This window comes from Meles meles, chromosome X (assembly GCF_922984935.1).
Source record: "Meles meles chromosome X, mMelMel3.1 paternal haplotype, whole genome shotgun sequence".
Lineage (NCBI taxonomy): Eukaryota > Metazoa > Chordata > Mammalia > Carnivora > Mustelidae > Meles > Meles meles.
The window spans coordinates 74,931,130-74,952,952 of record NC_060087.1 but is presented as its reverse complement, the minus strand read 5'-3'; the positions used below and the strand labels follow the sequence as shown (position 1 = coordinate 74,952,952).

Sequence of the window (21,823 nt, the reverse complement as noted above, 5' to 3'; positions counted from 1 at the left end):
ACCAATGTACCTGGGAAAGGCAGAATGTTGTGACTTTTGAGTACAAACAACAAAACATAAGGAGCTTTAAAAAAAATTAAAACACTACAGTACATTCCAGAGTCATTGTTATTACAAGTTAGAATTTTTTGCTGAAATACCTTAATAAGAATTGTGAGAAGTCCTGGGATGCCTGGGTGGTTCAGTCACTTAAGCGTCTACCCTCAGCTCAGGTCATGATCCTGGGGTCCTGGGATGGAATCCTGAGTAGGGCTCCTTGCTCAGTGGGGAGCCTGCTTCTCCCTCTGCCTGCTGCTCCCCCTGCTGGTACTCGCTCTCTCTCTCTGACAAATAAATAAATAAAATCTTAAAAAAAGGAGAAGAATTCTGAGAAGTGGTGAAGTTTTAGTTAGTACATGTGAAAATAAGGAAGGAAGAAATAATTTATCTTCTGAGACAATTTTAAGCATTAATTCTGGACTCTTCTTAAAGAAGTTTATACATGTTGCCTCAAGTTCATTATTTCTAAGAATCAAACCTTTCCTCTTTTCTCTACTTTCTTGACATTTTCATTGCTTTTTTTTTGTTTGTTTGTTTATACTAGTGGTGCATCAGCGAAATGTGGGTTCCATCTCTGAGTAGATGTGAAGGATTTCCAAGACATTTTTGCCCTTCTGTTTCCAATATCACTTCTACATCTTTTTGGTGAAAGTTCTGTCTCTGGAGGCAACATATTAATGAGTATTAATTTATTTCTTGTGTTTCAAAACATATTTATTCAATTCATCTGAAATTATTCTATTTTAATTCAACTACTAATAACTGACTAAAAGTATTTAATATAGTGTTCTTAGTTATTCAGTGAGTTTTAATTTTGTTTTTAGGGACAAATTCTATATTGTTTCAAGTACTTAATTACATTTTCAATTTCACTCAGAAACCTGATAGATTACTTTTGCACATTAAGCAAGATAAACAGTTTACCAGGCAATATTTTTTAAAAATGTATGATCCCATGGTGTGCCTGGCTGGCTCAGTTGGTGAAGTGTGCAACTCTTGATCTCAGAGCTGTGAGTTCAAGCCCTATGTTGGGGCAAAAATCTAAAATAAATAAAAATAAAAATGTGTGATCCCAGTGAATTAAAACACAATTCTTTTTTTAAAAGATGTTCTTTATTTATTTGACAGAGATCACAAGTAGGCAGAGAGGCACGCAGAGAGAAAGGGAAGCAGACCCCCCGCTGAGCAGAGAGCCCGACGCGGGGCCGGATCCCAGGACCCTGGGATCATGACCCGAGCCAAAGGCAGAGGCTTTAACCCACTGAGCCACCCAGGTGCCAAAAACACAATTCTTATAGCCCTAAATTCTTGGCCCCAGATTAGAGATACAATTCAAACATGCAATTGCTTATATGAGACACCCAGCTTAAATGATTTCTATAGATGAAACTTGTTGTTGAGGATAAGTCGTGACACTGTTTTCCAGTTTGTATTTCACTTTATAAATAGAATATTTGAGGAGACATATTTATATTTGAGCTTAAAATAGGTTACATATATGCATTTCTCACAACCTAAATTTTTTTTTTAAAGTGCAAATGACCCAGTGGTCTAAGAAAATAATTCTAAGTAAAACTGTTTTCCTTTTGGAGACTAAAATGGGAGATATACTTAGTTCATACTTGTTTTTCAATCACCATAGTTTTTTTCACATATCAAAATATAAAAGAAGTTTCAGAAAACTGTATCTTCTTATATATATTTTAATCTTTGAGAGTGTTACATCATTGTGGTATATCCCTATAAAACAACTAAGGTCTACATATAGTTCATTTCATTGCCTAGGCTGCCACTTCAGAAAAACTCGTTAGTGTCTCTTAGCATTATTTCTTGTTATGCTTGAGATGTTGCTTTCACATCTCAAAATTTTTACCATATTAGCAATATATAATTCTAGTTGTATTACCCAGTCTTTGGTACTCAGATGCTCTGGAGCATGTATACATTATGAAACAGAGCCCATAGGTTTATTGTTGGCTTAATTAGCATCATTTTGATATTTACATTTTTTAAGCTAGATTCATTCATCTGTATATAAACAGTACACATCCTACCATCTACTGTGGCTTAACGTGCAAGTCTTGAAATTTTTGTTTCAAAAAATTGGTACAAAATCACATAAACACACATCTACTAGAAATGTTTGAAGTAATGTGTAGACAAACTATGTAAACTAAAAATGCCTTATAAAAACTTCTGTGTTCAGCAAAGGAAGGAGTTGAGATTAGGTGACAAATGTAAGCGAGTAGAGATTAGAAGATTAGCACTGATGATATTCTTTTTCTGATGATTTTTTCTTAAAGAAATTCACTTACAAATGAAAGGTTCCTGAGGGTTACTATTACTGTAGTAGTCAAAGCAGTGTTAAGCATAATCATACAGGGGCACCTGGGAGGCACAGTTGGTTAAGCATCTGACTCTTGATTTTGGCTCAGGTCATGATTTCAGGGTCATGAGATAGAGCCCCATGTGGAGTCTATGCTCAGTTCAGAGTTTGCTTGAGATTCTCTCCCTATCCCTCTGCCCCACTCACTTGTGCTCTGTTTTAGTCTCTCTAAAATGAATAAATAAATCTTAAGGGAAAAAAAAAGGAACCATACAAATTAAATGAAAGTTATTCATGATGTTTCACCGTAAAGTAGATATCTAGCCAGGCAGACATTTATTGCCTTTACTTTTAAATGTTTATAAAATTCAAATTGCTCTTTATTTCGCTGTGTCCCTTTTTAAATTATCCTTTGTTTAATTCATAAATCCCATATATTTTTAAAAAATCCTTTAATGAATAGAGAAAAAATATTCTTCATCTTGACTTTCATTACTTTGTCACTATTCTTACCATATTGTAATAAATCTTCCCTTCATCACAAAAAGTATTATATTTATTCCTTCATTTAAGGAAATCAACATATAATAAGTTTCTCTGCAATAAAATAAATTAGGGATATATTTTGTGTTTCCTAAAGCACTGGAAAAGAAAAGCTTGCTAATTCTTCTCTATGCCTGTTCTACTAAGGGATGTTGTCTGGCCAAAATCCTCAGAAAGGTGATTTAAAACACAGGAAACAATAGATGTTGGCAAGAGTATGGAGAAAGGGGAAGCCTCTTACACTGTTGGTAGGAGAGCAAACTGGTGCAGACACTCCAGAAAACAGCATGGAGTTAAAAGTCAAAAAGTTAAAACTAAAACTACCCTATGATCTAACAAGTGCACTAGTAGATGTTTACCCAAGGATACAAAAATACTGATTCAAAGGGACACATGCACCTACTGTTTATAGCAGCACTGTCAACAATAGCCAATTAACGGAAAGAGCCCAAATGTCCATCAAGTGATGAATGGATAAAGAAGTGTTTTATAAGTACAATGGAATATTACTCAGTCATTAAAAAAAATAAAATCTTGCCATTTGCAATGACGTGGACAGAGCTAGAAAGTATTATGCTAATTGAAATAAGTCAGTCAGAGAAAGACAAATACCATATGATTTCACTCATATGTGGAATTTAAGAAACAAAACAGGTGAACATAATGGAAAAAGAAGAAAACCACACAAAAGACTCTTAACTGTAGAGAACAAACTGAGGGTTGTTGGAAGGAAAGTGAGCAAGGGGATGGGTTAAATGGGTGTTGGGTATTAAGGAAGGCACTTATTGTGATGTGCACTGGGTGCTATATGTATGTGATGAATCATGAAATTCTCTTGGAAACTAATATTGCACTATTTGTTAACTAACTGGAATTCAAATAAAAACTTGAAACAGGGATGGCTGGGTGGTTCAGTCAGTTAAGCATCTGCCTTCGGCTCAGGTCATGATCCTGGAGTCTGAGGAGTCAGCCCCATATCAGGTTCTCCACTCAGCAGGGAGTCTGCTTCTCCCTCTGCCCTTCACTCCCTCTCTTTCATAAATAAATAAACTCTTTTTAATTGGGAGGGAGACAAACCATAAATGACTCTTAATCTCACAAAACAAACTGGGGGTTGCTGGGGGGAGGTGGGATTGGGAGAGGGGGAGCGGGCTATGGACATGGGGAGGGGAGGCGAACCATAAGAGACTACGGACTCTGAAAAACAACCTGAGGGTTTTGAACGGTCAGGGGTGGGAGGTTGGGAGAACAGGTGGTGGGTAATGGGGAGGGCACGTTTTGCATGGAGCACTGGGTGTTGTGCAAAAAGAATGAATACTGTTACGCTGAAAAAATAAAATGGAAAAAAAAAACCTTGAAACAAACAAACAAAAATTTGCTTGCACCCAGATAAAGTGAAAATGATAATTACAAAAGATAAATGAACCTTATGTTTATTGTGGCATTATTTATAATACCCAAGATATGGAAGCAACCTAGGTATCCACCCATAGATGAATGGATAAAGAAGATGTGGTATAGATAATATACACACAATGGAATATTACTCAGCCATAAAAAGGAGACCTTGTTTAAAAGACTGTTATTTTGTCATTTGCAACAATGTGCATGGACCTACAGAGTATACACTAAGTGAAATCAAAGACAAATTCCATATGATATCACTTATATGTGGAGTCTATAAAACAAATGAATAAACAAATAAACAAGATGAATGGATAAATGAGCATAAGGAATAACATGGAGGACATTAGGGGAAGGAAAGGAGAAGCAAATTGGGGGGATTTGGAGGGGGAGACGAACCATGAGAGACTGTGGACTCTGAGAAACAAACTGAGGGTTTTACAGGGGAGGGGAGTGGGGCAATGGGTGAGCCTGGTGGTGGGTAATTTTTTTTAAGATTTTATTTATTTGGCAAACAGAGATCACAAGTAGGCAGAGAGGTAGGCAGAGAGAGAGGAAGGGAAGCAGGCTCCCCGCTGAGCAGAGAGCCCGATGTGGGGCTCCATCCCAGGACCCTGGGATCATCACCTGAGCCGAAGACAGAGGCTTTAACCCACTGAGCCACCCAGGCACTCTGGTGGTGGGTATTAAGGAGGGCACGCATTGCATGGAGTACTTGATGTGGTGCATAAACGATGAATCTTGGAACATTGAAAAAATAAAATTAAATAAAAAATAATAGTTTTTTAAATACAGAGGACAAACTGGTGCTTGCCAGAGGGGAGATAGGTAAAACAGATCAAGGAGATTAAAAGATACAACCTTCCATTTATAAAGTAAGTCCTGGAGATGAGTAAATCATAGGGAATGTAGTAGGTAATATTCTAATAACATTGTTCAGTGGCAGATGGTATACACTTACCATGGTGAGCACTGAGTAATGTATAGAAATGTTGAATCAATATGTTTTGTACCTAAAACTAATATAGTTAGTATGTCAACTTTGCTTTAAAAAAAGGAGTTGTTTGCCATCCTGAGTAAATTTGTTTAAAATTACTTTTTAAGTGTTCCTAAATATTGATTTTAAAAGTCCTTGATTTCCCAAACGTATAATTTACCCTTTTGGAAGTTTTTTTTAAAAAGATTTTATTTACTTATTTGACAGAGAGAGCGAGAGAGAGAGGGAATATAAGCAGAAGTGGGAGAGGGAGAAACAGGTTTCCTGCTGAGTAGGGAGCTGGACGCAGGGCTTGATCCCAAGACACTGGGATTATGATTTGAGCTGAAAGCAGATGCTTAATGACTGAGACATGCAGGACCCATTTTTGGAAGTTTCAAATCAATCTCAAAACTTGTATAATTATTTATTCTACATTATGGAAGATTTATTTTTTTTATGCAAAAGATGCCAACATCTGGTATTTCCCTAAGTTTTAAAACAAAGAAACTGATTTACTCTGATAACTGAGACAGTCATAGCATATATCATCATTCATCTCTTTTCCTGCAAGTCTCTTCAAAGCACTAAATATTTTCTTAGTTAAATAAAATACAAAGGCTCCAAACTTTTGTTGAAAAATTTAATGAGAACACTGATCATTTTTGGTTGCCAAATGGGAAATCTTTTAAATTGACTTTGACTTTAGAGAGTGAAAGTACATGGAGTTAGTTTATTTATTTATTTATTTTTAGTTTTATAATAATTATATCCTCAATATTTGTACATTGAGTAAAGTCTTTCTCAGATTTCTAATGGTAGCTAGATTATCTAACTACTAACCATGACCAAGTAGGATACATTAACTCTCTTGAGTCTCCAAGAAACCATTTGCTAAGTCATACTTCGTGGGAAGTAACACCCTAAAATATGTAGGAAACAATTTCACAAGCATAAGCATTAGTCTTTCAGGGATTATTGTGATCCCATTTGATTTAATGTAAGAGCAGGGCCCTCTGTGGAATAGTTTTGGTTGGAGGAATATCCGTTTAATTTATTTAAAAAAATGTTTCTTTTTTTTTTTTTTTTTTTAATATTTTATTTATTTGACAGAGAGAAATCACAACTAGGCAGAGAGGCAGGCAGAGAGAGAGGAGGAAGCAGGCTCCCCGCGGAGCAGAGAGCCCGATGTGGGGCTCGATCCCAGGACCCTGGGATCATGACCTGAGCCGAAGGCAGAGGCTTTAACCCACTGAGCCACCCAGGCGCCCCTAAAAAAATGTTTCTATACAAATAGACTTTCATTTGAGTCATGCCAACTATTAGAAGGTCATCAATTGTTGAATAATAACAAAAAAAGAAAGCATGAGGAGTATAAAAGTATTGACAACACCTTAATGGTATAAGCACTATTCTATGTCACTAGTAACACTACTTTAGAAGCACCAATCTATGTAAATCAGTTCTCTATTATTTCTTCGTGGGATAAAATTTAATGAAAATGGCTTATTCTGTAATTCATTTCATTTGTGAAATTCCGAGAAGGGAATTGAAAAGCAAACAAATGGAGGGATAATTCAACAAGTAATCATGGAATGCTAACTAAATTCTGGGTATTACTGTAGGTGCATATATCATCTATATTCATACACATATATATCATACACATATATATCATACATATTCAGTCATTTATTGATACACTTCTAACTATTCCCTTAAATTAGGCCATTTATAGATAAGATGGTATTCACACCATTCCTAAACATTCCCTTAAATACACAATAATCTTAGTTATTTTTCCCATGTGCTGAAAATATCTTACACATATAACATTTTATTTTTCCCTTTAACCATAGATACAACCAGAGAGGCACCACTATATGTAAGAAATTTTCTTTACAGAAGTCTCACCAAAATAATCTTTAATAAAGCAACATTCTTTTTTTAAAGATTCATTTATTTTAGAGATAAAGAGAGCAGAGGGGAGGGGCAGAAGGAGAGGGAGAGAGAAACTTAAGGGGACTCCCCACTGAGCACAGAGACCAAGGGAGGGCTCTGTCTCAGGATCCTGAGATCATGACCTGAGCTGAAACCAAGAGTTGGACACTCAACCTACTGGGCCACCCAGGCACACCACAAGGCAATTTTCTTCTCCGTGGGTACATTTGAAGTTTGTACAGTGACTTTTTTGAAAAGCTAAAAAAATAGTTTTAAAAAGAGGAAGAAAAACCAAACAAAATTGTGTTTAACAGTCTATCCTTGAGTTTACCATGACAACTGATAGTACTGTTGTACTAATTTTTACTAATTATCTTGTGCTAGGAAATGTTTTTAATGTCTTTTCACCAGTATAAGCTGTCCAATTGTTTTGTTCCTAATTTGAAGCCTTAATTATTAGACTATTAAATGTTGCTAAAAATGAAAAGTACAAGATTGGAATACTACCCAGGTGTTTGTGTTCAAATAGAGATTATCTTTCCTTTATCTTTTCTCCCTTTTTACCAACTAAATTCAGAGGTTTTGTCTATTTTGCAATGTCCTACCATGAATGTTTTATCTGTCCTTGGACATATTTTAATTAGTCCTTTATTTATACAGGCTGACTTCTTGAAAATAATAACCAAATACTTGAACAATTTCCCACAATGTATTAAATGCTTATACTTGAAGATTTTTACCTACTAGAAATCTTTTGTGATTTATACTGAATCAAAGCATGTGTCAAGGTTTTAAGTTAACACTAATACTTAAAGTTTATAAATTTAAATGAAAACTGGTAATAGGTAAAAAGGTATAGAGAGTACATATGGTAAATGTATTGGTTTGCATTGCTTTCATGTATTTTAATGATCACAATGTTTATACTATTGGGCAAGTGGGCTCAGAAAATATGAAAAATTATATCCTATTGGTTTTAGTTTTACTTTTGTCAATTTAAGTAAAGGATATATCTTGAATTTTTTTTCCAAAATTCTGATACATATATCAGTATAATGTGCATTTTAATTTCTCTACCGCACTTAAGCTTTTATATGCTATAGATATTTTTTCTCAAGCTCATTTAACTCTCACTGTTTTAAGCAAGGAAGTTAATCACAACATTGCTTACAGATATAGAATGCATTGAAAAACATATAAATCTTATTCAATAATGTGTTCCTTAGATAACCTAGAGTACATCCACACAACGGAATACTGTGCAGTCACTCAAATTATGATACATATCAATATTTATTGACATAAAAGATTGTTTTAGTTTAAAATTTAACAAAACACAGTACATATAGTATGTTATTTTTTGTTTGTTAAATAGTGTAAGTATACATAGGAGAAAAGGTATGGAAGTATATGTATGCATCAAAAACACTAATAATGGTTATCTCTGAACTGTGGAAATTTTACTTCTTTATAAATGACTGCATTGTGTACATTTTTTTAAATGAACATGTATTATTCAACAAAAGCAGTGATTTTCATTTGAAAATACTTGATAATGAATATAAATGAAATTTGTAGATAAAGAATTACACAGAAACAACTTTTTCTCATTATTTTATGGGCACATAGCTAACAAAAGTGTTAACAAAATTATGTATTTATACTGCATTATGTATGTAACCTAAGATTTCTATATAACATAATAAAAGCCAAATAAGAATAAATACAAAACATTTTCTTATGGTTGGAACTATGATATGAATGAATCTGATTTTAAAAAAGTAATTATTTAAGTTTTACATAAATTAAGTAATAATTTCTCTATTTCCAAAATGGATTTGAACACCCACATATTAAATGAAAGGCAATGTAAAAAAAATAAAAGTATAATATGTATGGAGGATAGATAGGTAGGGAAAAGAGGGAACTATAAGTAAAATATGGAAAATCTGTAATCAAGAAATCACAGGCTAAATAATGTAACTGCAATATAGAACAGAACATTTTGTCACAACTTCCAAGCAGCCTGACATACAGAGAACCATACTGGATTAACAGCTCTCATATAATAGATGGAGGCATACGATTTAATCACAAGAGACAAGCTTTTAGTTACTTTTGATAGATATGTGAATATTATTACATGGATGTATTCAAAAATTTACAAGAGATAATGACAAGTTTAATACAAGATATTCTTCAATGTAGTTTTTCCAACATCACTATATGGATTATTTACCCTTATACTGACACTTTATAGAGATGGAGGTAAAATTTTAAAATTAGCTATAGGTAAAGGCAATTTAATGCAGTTATTCATCTTTTTCATTATTTTAACATGACCCATCTATACTACTAAGGAGTTTAAAAAATGAGTGGCAAGAATGCTCCTTAGACTGTCTTCATATGTTAAATCTCTCAGGAAAGATCTTTAAGATGAAACTTATCATTTTAATTATGCTTAAAGTGTTAATTTCCTAAGGTACTGATTGAGAAAACACCAATATGTTTATTTCTCTAGGCATGAAGTTAAAGAAAACTCCCAACACTTCGTCAAAGCCACTGTCAACTCTGTGGTATGCCCACAATATAGTAGAAAAGTGAAAAACAGTATAAGGAAACTCACATCTCTTTAAAATAATATTCATTTTAAATAATAAGGTAAAATTATGCACAAATGTTAAGTGAATCACATACATTTTCCCCTACTCTACTGATTTTCCAAAAAGCAGGTTAGAAGTTTTCTGTGTGACAGATTCAGAAATATTGTTTATTTTGAGAATATTTTCATAGAAGCAATTATATTTAGTATTATAACTGGAATAACGAAGGAACTATATTCAACCAATTACCTTACCTGGACTGAATTAGGAAAAAAAAAATATGTGGAGAGATGAATTTTATTCTACATGTTCCTAAGGATATTTTATCAAAAGATAGTACAAAAATGACAATTTTACAATTAGAAATTAGGTTCTTCACTAAAATGAACAAGGTTTTCTAGTTTCACTTTTTTTTTCCAAACAAAGTATTCACTTAAAAAAAAAAAAAACACCTGGAATAAAATAACCTCTTATCACAAAGTAGCCCAAACTAAGTAGGCATCAGCTTAAGGCTGAAACAAATTGAGCATTCTTATTCTCACCACCTGCGCCTGGCCTGGCCCAGGGTAACATGCAGGGGCTTGGAGCCCACTGTACGACCATTCATCTCATCCACTGCTTTGGTAGCATCTTCAAAAGAGGAGAAGCAGACAACACCAAACCCTTTGCCTTGCCCTACTTCCACCATCACTTTGGCCCGGCTAATTGATCCAAAGGAAGAAAATTCCTCCTTCAGTTTTTCATCATCGATGGTCTCATCCAGGTTCTTAATATAGATAGGCACCCCCGGAGGCCGACTTTTTTCTTTTAATCTCAGCCGTTCAAATCTTCGCCTTAACTCAGCCAATCGTTCAATTTTCTTCTGTGCCCGCCCTACATATAGAACTTTCCCATTGATGGACTTACCATGCAGGTCTAATACAGCCTTTTGAGCAGCCTCGTGTGTCTCATACCTCACAAATCCAAAGCCCTTAGATTTCCCACTGGCATCTCTTATTACCTTAACACTCTCAGTTGGCCCATAGCCACTAAAGATTTCCTTCAGTTGTTCGTCATCCATGTCATCTCCAAAGTTTTTAACAAAAACATTGGTGAAAGTCGCTCTATCCCTGGTTCTGACTTCAGCTGCCCGCTCTTCTGGGAATTTGAATCTGCCAACATAGACCTGGCGGTTGTTAAGCCGCACTCCATTCATGTGCCAGATGGCTCTATTGGCAGCGGCCAGGCTATCAAAGTGCACATAGGCATAACCCTTAGAACCATTGTCATCACATACGACTTTGCAGGAGAGAATGTTCCCAAAAGCAGAAAATAAATAAAAAAGGGCCCTATTGTCTATGGATTTATCCAGGTTTTTGATGAATATATTTCCAACTCCAGACTTTCTTAAGCGGTCATCTGGCTGAGACCACATGAGGCGGAAAGGTTTGCCATTAATCAAATCAAAATTCATGGTATTCAGGGCCCACTCAGCATCTGCAGGAAAGCGGAAGTTAACATAGCCATAGCCCAGGGGGCTGCGGGTCACGGGATCACGGCATATTCGGGTGAAGCGCAGAGGGCCAGCAGGCCTGAACTTTTTATATAGCATATCCTCCGTGACATCTGGGTCCAAGTCACCCACGTACAGGGCAGCCTTTAGGTACTTCTTTTTCTTGCCAGCAGAATTAGGCTCTCCACTCCCCATCTTTCTGAGTACAGGGAGGTGGCTCTCTTGAGAGAGAAAAAAAGGCTGATTTCTCTAAGCTATGGGCCAAGCAGCTGTTCACAAACAGAAGAAAGCCAAGGAGAAGAAAGCTAAAAGCAGACTCAGAATCACTGTTGAGGCTGAGAAAATGAAGTTCAGAAACAGCTGGTCAGCAGGCTCAGAACAAACACATCAGACAAATATGCATCCCAATAACGAATCTGTTCTACCTAAAAGGACTTATAATTTCCGCCCATTAAGATTTAAAATCGGTTTCAAAAGCCAGTAGTAAGAAATCTCCTGTTCCCCATTTAATTGTAAGAAATCATCAAGCAGCTGGCTGTCACCCCACATCCAGCATTGCAGACAGAGGCCTTGAGACCTGTTTTCTGCATAAACATAGGCCTCGAGCTCCTGTTGGCTTAAAATTCTATTAACAGTGCCAGGGGCCAAACGTGTATTCCTCCGCCGGCTGCCTGGCCGGTCTCAAGCTGGCTCTCAGATAGAAGGCCGCTAAACACACTCAGCGTCAGCAAAAGGGCAGACTAAACACTTGGTGCGCTGGGGCCGGAAGGCAGGCTGCAGAAGGCGGATCGGATCGCACAGAAAGACAGACAGACAGACACACGCGCTGGAGACAGGAGACCGCCCAGATACCCCAGATGCCCACCGGGTACGGACCGAGTGACGCGCGGTAATTTCGGCAGTCTGAGACTCGCGGCAGGTCCGGAGGGACTGACTGGCACACTCGCACTGGGTCAGCTCAGGCGGGAGGCGGTTCCGGACAGATGCGGGGCGGAGTCAGAGGAGAAGGGCAGATGCGCAGCGGGCGGGCAGAGCAGGGACCATGGACGTGGATTGCTCTCCGCAGGACAGACCGACCCAAGGACGAAAACCATTTAGCTGTGGTAGGGCGGGCGGGGCGTGAGGAAACCCGGAACCCTGCTAAGTAACTTCCCACTTCCTCTGTGCCAAGATTAGAAAAAAAAAAAGAAAGAAAGAAAGAAAGAAAATACGTATTTTTATTTTTAAATATTATATATTTATTTATCTTAAAATATTAATTTTAGGCTGCTGACCCCAAAATCAAAGCAGGAGGTGATCACCTAGGCAGAAAGAACTCTCATACTTTTTCTGTTTTTTAATAGAAAAACAATTCCCAATACAATTTCTGCTTAGGAAATAAGATATAAGATTGGTTACTTTCCTGAGTTAATTGGAAAGTCAGAATTGGCAGCTGTACTGGATCCCATTACAGTACTGAATGATCACAGGGTCAAATAAAACATAGGGCCATGTTGTGTTTGGCCTTTTTCCTTACTCCATTAAACTCTAACATAATGATCACATTATACCCAGGTAGTAGGCAGAATTCTTTTCACTGCTCCAGTAATACTAAGCTTTTAATGACTGGAGAACCATTAAATGGCTTTTTTATGATACCTTGTGCTACAAAACATTGAAAATGTGCCATCTGCATAATCACAAATTACAAAATCTTACTGAAGGAGATAAAACCTGCAGAATCAATACAAAATGTATGATTAATGTTCACAGATGAAATACACATGTAAAGATATAGGCACTTTATGCATTAATTACTGGTTATTTTATAAGTCTTTATTTAAATTCCAGTTGGTTAACATACAGTGTAATATTAGTATCAGGTGGACAATATAGTGATTCAACAGGTCCATACAACACCTGGTGCTCATCACAAGTGGACTGTAATCCCCATTACCAATTTAACCCATTCCCTATTCACCTCCCCTTCGGTAATCATCAGTTTCATATAATATTTGTCTTTTTCTGACTTTATTTCCTTTAGCATAAAATTCTCTTACACCGTCCATGTCTTTGCAAATGGCAAGATTTCATTCTTTAAGACTGAGTTATAGTCCATTGTGTATATATATATATATATAATGGTGCATACAATATATATAATATTCATATATATACATACCACCTATTCCTTATCCATTCATCAGTTGATGGACACTTGGGCTGTTTCCATAATTTGGCTATTGCAGATAATGCTGCTATAAACTTCAGGGTGCATGTATCCATTTGAATCACTACTTTTGTGTTCTTTGGGTAGAACTTAGTAGTACAATTTCTGGATCATAAAGTAGTTCTATATTTAAATTTTAGGGGATCCTGCATACGATTTTCCAGAGTTTCTGCACCAGTGTGTATTTCCACCAACAGTGCAAGAGGATTGCCCATTCTCCACATTTTCACCAATACCTGTTGTTTCCTGTATTGTTGTTTTTAGCCATTCTGACAAGTGTAAGTTGATACCTCATTTTAGTTTTGACTTGTATTTCCCCGATGATCAAAGATGTGAGCATTTTCTCATGTGTCTGTTGGCCATCTTTATGTCTCCTTTGGAAAAATATCTATTCATGTCTTCTGCCCATTTTTAAATTTGGGTTTTTGTTTTTAGGTTGTTGAGTGATATAAGTTCTTCATATATTTTAAATACTAATCTTTTATCAGATATGTCATTTACAAATATCTTCTCTTATTCCAAAGATTGCCTTTTAATTTTGTTGATTGTTTCCTTTACTGTACAGAATCTTTTTATCTTGATGAAGTCCCAATAGCTTATTTTTGCTTTATTTCTTTTGTCTCAGGAGACATATCAAAGAATTTGCTGCAGATGATGTCAAAGAATTACCATCCATGTTCTCCTTTAGGATTTTTATAATTTCAAGGCTCGCATTTAGGTCTACATACATTTTGAATTTATTTTTGTCTATGGTCTAAGAAAATGGTCCAATTTCATTCTTTTGCATGTTGCTGTCCAGTTTGCCCACTGTCATTTGTTGAAGAGATTGTCTTTTTTTTTTTTTTTTGGATATTCTTTCCTGCTTTGTTGAAGATTTATTGACCATATAGTTATGGGTTCATTTCTGGGCTTTCTATTCTGTTCCATTGATCTATGTGCCTCTTTTTGCACCAGTACTATACTGTTTGACCACTACAGCTTTGTAATATAATTTAAAGTCCAGAATTGTGCTGCCATCAGACTTTCTTTTCTTTTTCAAGTTTGCTTTGGTTATTTGGGGTCTTTTGTGGTTCTATGCAAATTTGAGCATTACTTATTCTAGCACTGTGAAAAATGCTGATGGTATTTTGATAGGGATTTCCTTAAATGTATAGATTGTTTTGGATGGTATAAACATTTTAACAATATTTGTTCTTCCAATCCATGAGCACGGAATGTCTTTAATTATGAATTTCAACATGAGTTTTCAACTTTAAACCATGGCAAGAAACAATGTTTTAAGTTTAGACTCAACTCGGGTTTCCCACTATATCTCTCCTTAAAGTTTGTGAGAAACTTGTTTGGGAGAAGAGTGTTTCCCTCACTTTGGAAAATCATCAATGTTTATAAGGTCCTTATAACATCCTTTATAAGGTCTTTATCCAGTCCCTTCCACAACCCCTCCCCTCTAAAAGAAAATCCAAACAAAATTTATATCAGTACTAATATGCTGGAAAAGATCCTGGCCATAACAAAGAACGTAAATGAAGGACATGACCCCAAAGGATGTTGTTTTAAAAAGATATTATTACAAGAACAGGCTAAATTCATGTGGTGCTTCATTTTTTACATCTTACATTTTCTATTAGACTGTGTATTTGACTAAAGATAACAAGTTACCCTCATTATTTACTTAAATATTTAGTAATTTTCTTTATTGAACTCTTGTGCTTGTTTTATAGGATCCGTGCTTAGGTAGGACATGGAGACTATATGAAAAAAAGCAAATACAAGCAAAAAATAGAATAGAGATAGACTAATAAAAAATTAGTATTACAATATAACCACAGTAATCAATATGTAGAAACATTTGTGAACACCTGCTTAGCTTATCATATTTTGAAAAAAAAAATAAACATCTTTCCTTATAACTTTACTTTAGTCAACAATGGGCTAGAATCTTGGACTGTTTTTATTTTTCTTATTTAAAAATATTACTTTACTGCAAATATTATCTTAAAATAACACAAATCCAAAAGAATAATTCCCACAAATCTTATCACTGAGTCAAATCAATATTTTATTTTGATGTAACCATCTAAATGTTTTCCATATTCTAATTCATTTGTGCATATATTCTCTAAGATTATAGATATAACTGGATTGTTAAAAGCAATTATTTTCAAAATAAACTCCTTTCTATACATATTTGTTATTTTGTGGTCATTGAAGTATAGAGATTCTAAACTATAATGAACTTTTGACTGGGTAAAAAATCAGAAATTTAGAACTGGTTTAAAATGAGTAAAGTTTAGAAGAGTTCTTCTGCTAAGCAGAAGTTTATGGGGATGGGGAACCCTTTGCTTAATCCTTTTAAAATTTAAGTTGAGAAGAATCTGTAAAACAAAAATTAGATATAGAACATTTTTCTGTCATTATTATTATATATTAAAGGCAAATGTATAGCCTATTGTAAATATGATTCATATATTAAATCCATTAAAATCCCCACCCAGATTCCTAGGGCAATTGGTTAAAGAACATCTGAGTCATTCAGAATTTGAGAAATGTTTTTTTTTTTATTTATTTTTTTTATTTATTTTTTCAGCGTAACAGTATTCATTCTTTTTGCACAACACCCAGTGCTCCATGCAAAACGTGCCCTCCCCATCACCCACCACCTGTTCCCCCAACCTCCCACCCCTGACCCTTCAAAACCCTCAGGAGAAATGTTTTGCATGAGGAAAGAATCCTGAACAACTGGCATTCTAAGTGCATTCCATCATATGTTGTTATTTACACTTAATAGCAATGTGTCAGCCTGAGTGGAAGAAGAAGAGACTTGGGAATTTATTTTTCAGGTTTGTCTTAAGCGGCACTTGATTCTATGTTTCCAATTAAACGTATCAGCAGTACAAATTGCTGAGGCTTCACAATGAAATTAAATTTGCTGCTTTCTTGAGTGAAGTCTGTGATGACTGAAAAAAATATTATAAAATAATAACTTCATTACCTAGTACTTGACTCATATTTTTTGAGATACAGGACAATTGCAAGAAAACAATTTGACATTGAGAATGTGGTATGAATAGGCATTTTCATAGCAGGTTTTGGAGCCAGTAGTGATTCTTTTTTTCAGTTACAAAAATTTTATCCTGAGCTATGAGTAATTATGCTCTGAATGACAACCCCAAAGACACCTTGATAAGATTCATTATCAAAGAATTATTAGTGCTTATTAGAATATACTTACAAAAGAGAATGTGGTCAAAACTAGAAATTTTCAAGAGTTTACAATGGAACAGAATTAACTATTCAGCCCTCAAAAATAACGAAATTTTGCCATTTGCAATGATGTGGATGGAGCTAGAATGTATTATGCCAAATGACAAAAATAACTCAGATAAAGAAAAATATCATGTTATTTCATTCATATATGGAATTTAAGAAACAAAGCAGATGCATATATGGGAAAGGGGAAAAAACAGAGTTTAACAAACCATGAAAGGCTTAAAGATAGAGAACAAACTCAGGACTGAGGAAGGGAAGTAGGTGGGGGATGAGCTAAATGGATGATGGGTATTAAGGGAACTTGTTATGATGAATGCTGGGTATTTTATTTAAGTGATAAGTCACTGAATTCTACTTTTGAAACTATTATTGCACTGTATGCTAACTAACTAGAATTTAAATAAAAATTTGAAAAAAAAGAAAGAATGAGGCATATTTGTATGTCATGAATAGAAAGTTTTTTAGAATGTTTTATTTAATAAAAAATGCAAAGTACTAAAAATGCTAAATTTTTAATAAATCAGAATGTCTTATTCTTCAATACTTAACCAAAATTTCAGTATTTTTTTAAAATTATAGAACTATATTTTATATATAGAAAGCAGTAACTATAATTCATACATTTATAACCCTAGGGGATTTGTTGAAAATTAAGACAAATGTGTTAGTTTAATATATTTTCTTTTTTCACATGTATCATGTACTTAATCTCTGTTGAATAAAAAGTCATATCTTTTTGATTCTAGCCATCTTGAAAAGTGTAAGGTAATATTTCATTGTGGTTTTGATTTGCATTTTCCAAGTGGTTAGTGAAGTTGAGAATCTTTTCATGTGCCTGTTGGCTATCTGTATGACTTCTTTGGGGAAAAGATGTCTATTCAGGACTTCTGACCATTTTTAATTGTATTATTTATATTTTTTGGTGTTGAGTTGTTTTTTTTATATTTCTTGGATATTAACCACTTAGCAGATATATTGTTTTCAAATATCTTCTCCTGTTCAGTAGGTTACCCTTTTGTATTGTGAATGTTTTCCTTTGCAGTTCAAAAGCTTTTTGTTTTGGTGTAGACCCATTAGTTTATTTTTGCTTTTGTTTCAATTGCCTGAGGAGACGTATATAGAAAATGTTGCTAAGGACAATGTCAAAGAATTTACTGCTTACATTTTCTTCTAGGAGTTTTATGGTTTACATGTCACATTTAGGTCTTTAATCCATTTTGAGTTTATTTTTGTGTTTGGTGTAAGAAAGAGGCCCAGTTTCATTTTTTTTGCATATAGCTATCCTGTTTTGACAAAAGCATTTGTTGAAGAGATATGTTTCCCCATTGTATATTATTGTCTCTGTCAAAGATTATTTGACTGTATTTAAGTATGGATTTGTTTATGAGACTTCTATTCTGTTCTGTTGATCTATGAGCTATTTTTGTACAAGTACCACTGTTTAGATTACCATAGCTCTGTATTATTTCTGGAAATAAGGGATTGAAATAACAAGTGTTGACAAAAATATGGAGGAAAAGGAACCCTTGTACACTGTTGATGGGGATGTAAATTGATGCTGCTAATGTAAAAACAGTATGCGGTTTCCTCAAAAAATTAAAAATGGTAATAGCATATGATCCAGTAATTCCACTCCTGGGTATTTATCCAAAGAAAACCAAAACAGTAACTCCAAAAGATATATGCACTTTATTTTTTTTGTAACATTATTTACAATAGCCAAGATATGGAAGGAACCCAGGTATCTGTCAATAGATGAATGAATAAAGAAGTTGTGGTATGTATACACAAGGAATATTTCTTAGGCACAAAAATGAATGTGATCTTGCCATTTGAAATAATATGAATGGACTTAGAGGATATATTGATAAATGAAATAAATCAGTGAGAAAAATATCATGATTTCACCTATATGTGCAATCTAAAAAACAAAATAGAATAAGCAGCAAACACTGTACTGTACAGAGAGCAAACTGAAAGTTGCCAAAAGGGAGGTGACTGAGTCAATATGTTATATGCTTGAAACTAATATAACATTATATGTTAATTATACTTCAATGAAAATAATAAAAGTTAAATTGAAAAGACAAAGGAACTGCTGCAAAAATGTCATGCATTCTACTGTGAAGAAATCTGAGTATTAATAAACATAATACAACATTATGTAACAACTTTATATATATTTAGGTTTTATTAAGTGTCTCCTTAGGATGTTCTTTCAATTAGATCATCTAAGTTTAAAATAAATGTAAAGAATACTATTTGTGAATTTATGCAATTGATGTGTAGTCATAATCTAACCTATCTAAAAGTTTTTTTTTAATTTAATTAATTTATTTTTTCAGCGTTACAGTATTCATTGTTTTTGCACAACACCCAGTGCTCCATGCAAAACGTGCCCTCCCTATTACCCACCACCTGTTCCCCCAACCTCCCACCCCTGACCCTTCAAAACCCTCAGGTTGTTTTTCAGAGTCCATAGTCTCTTATGGTTCGCCTCCCCTTCTAATTTTTTTTTTATAAACATATAATGTATTTTTATCCCAGGGGTACAGGTCTGTGAATCGCCAGGTTTACACACTTCACAGCACTCACGATAGCACATACCCTTCCCAATGTCCATCACCCCCTCCCCCTCTCCGAACCCCACCTCCCCCTAGCAACCCCCAGTTTGTTTTGTGAGATTAAGAGTCATTTATGGTTTGTCTCCCTCCCAATCCCATCTTGTTTCATTTATTCTTCTCCTATCACCCTAACCCCTCATGCTTAGTGAAATAAGTCAATCGGAGAAAGACAACTATCATATGATCTCCCTGATATGAGGACATGGAGATGCAACATGGGGGGGTTAGGGGGATAGGAGAAGAATAAATGTTTTGTTTCTTAAATTCTACATATGAGTGAAATCATTTGGTTTTTATCATTCTCTGACTGACTTCTTTTGCTTAGCATAATACATCCTAGCTCCATTCATGTCATTGCTAATGGCAAGATTTCATTTTTTTTATCACTAGTAATTCCATTCTATATAAATACCACCTCTTCTTTATCCATTCATTAACTGATGGACTTTGGGGCTCTTTCCATAATTTGGCTATGGTTCATAATGCTGCTATAACATCAGGGTGCATGTGTTCCTTTGAATCAGTATTTTTCTATCCTTTGGGTAAGTACCTAGTAGTGCAATTGCTGGGTCATAGGGTAATTTTATTTTTAACTTTTTGAGGGACCTCCATACTGTTCTCCAGAGAGTCTGTACCAATTTGCATTCCTACCAATAGTGTAGCAGGCTTCCCATTTCTCTGAACCCTCACCAATATCTATTGTTTCCTTGGTTGTTAATTTTAGTCACTCTAACAGGGGTGATGTGATTTCTCAGGGTATATTTAGATATCACATTCATATTGAGATATGAATGGAGTGATGTTGATAATCTTTTCATGTGTCTGTTGACCATCTGGATGTTTTCTTTGGAAAAAAATTCATGTCTATTCATGTCTTCTGCCCATTTCTTAACTGGGTTATTTGTTTTTTGGGTGTTGAATTTCATAAGTTCTTTACAGATTTTGGATATTAATACTTTATCAAATATGTTGTTTATCTTCATTATCAAATATATCAAACATCTCCTATTCTATAGGTTGCTTTTTAGTTTTTTTTAAAAGATTTTATTTATTTATTTGACAGACTGAGGTCACAAGTAGGCAGAGAGGCAGGCAGAGAGAGAGGGGGAAGCAGGCTCCCTGCTGAGCAGAGAGCCTGATGCAGGGCTCCATCCCAGGACCCTGAGATCATATCCTGAGCCAAAGGCAGAGGCTTTAATCAGCTGAGCCACTCAGGCACCACTGCTTTTTAGTTTTGTTGATTTTTACCTTTGCTCTACAGAAACCTTATCTTGATGAAGTCCCCATAGTTTATTTTTTGCCTTTGTTTACTTTTCATGAAATGTATCTACTAAAAAGGTGCTGTGGCCAATGGCCAAAAGGATATTGCCTATTCTCTCGTCTAGGATTTTGATGGTTTCCTGCCTCACATTTAGGTCTGTCATTGATTTTGAATTTATTTTTGTGTATGATGTAAGCAAGTGGTCTGGTTTCATTCCTCTACATGTTTTTATCCAGTTTTCCCAACACCATTTATTGAAGAGACACATTTTTCCTTTGGATATTTTCTTTCCTGTTTTGTCAAAGATTAGTTGACCATATAGTTGTGGATTTATATCTCAGTTTTCTATTCTGCTTCATTGAACTATGTTCCTGTTTTTGTGCCAGTACCATACTGTCTTGATGACTAGAGCATTGTAGTATAACTTGAAGTCTGGAATTGTGATGCTTCCAGCTTTCCTTTTCTTTTTCAGGATTGATTTGGGTATTCAGGATCTGTTATGGTTCCATATAAATTTTAAGATTCTTTGTTTTAGCTCTGTGAGAAATACTGGTGGTATTTCGGTAGGGATTTCATTAAGTGTGTAGATTTCTTTGGGTAACATAGACATTTTAACAATATTTATTCTGCCAATCCATGAGCATGGAGTGTTTCCATTTCTTTGTGTTGTCTACACTTTCTTTCATAAGTGTTCTATACTTCTCAGAGTACAGATCTTTTATGTCTTTGGTTATGTTTATTCCTATGTATCTTACAGTTTTTGGTGTAATTGTAAATGGAATTGATCCCTTGATTTTTTTTTTCTTCTACTTCATTGTTAGTATACAGAAATGCAACAGACTTCTGTGCATTGATTTTATACCCTGTGACTTTGCTGAATTCCTGTATCAATTCTAGCAATTTTTTGGTGGAATCATTCAGGTTTTCTATATAGAGTATCATGTTATCCATGAAGAGTGAAAAATTGACTTCTTCTTTGGTGATTTGAATACATTTATTTCTTTTTGTTGCCTGATTGTAGAGGCTAAGACTTCTAGTACTGTGTTGAACAGTGGTGAGAGTGGACATCTCTGTCGTGTTCCTGACTTTAGGTGAAAAGCTATCAGTCTTTACCCCTTGAGGATGATATTAGTTG

At 34.9% G+C, this 21,823-nt stretch overlaps 1 protein-coding gene across 2 annotated transcripts; it reads right to left on the bottom strand.

Annotated features, from left to right (window-relative positions):
- Positions 1–7,305: 7,305 nt before the first annotated feature.
- Positions 7,306–12,358, bottom strand: PABPC5 (poly(A) binding protein cytoplasmic 5). 2 transcript variants are annotated; one of them, XM_045995224.1, is made up of 2 exons: positions 12,201–12,358; positions 7,306–11,659 (listed from the first exon to the last, which is right to left on the bottom strand). In XM_045995224.1, the coding sequence occupies exon 2, from the start codon at positions 11,517–11,519 to the stop codon at positions 10,371–10,373; it is 1,149 nt and encodes a 382-aa protein (XP_045851180.1). In that variant the 5' UTR covers positions 11,520–11,659; positions 12,201–12,358; the 3' UTR covers positions 7,306–10,370. The 2 variants fall into 2 exon arrangements, with proteins under 2 accessions (XP_045851180.1, XP_045851181.1); XM_045995225.1 differs by having other exon boundaries at positions 7,306–11,545.
- Between the last annotated feature and the right edge of the window lie 9,465 nt (positions 12,359–21,823).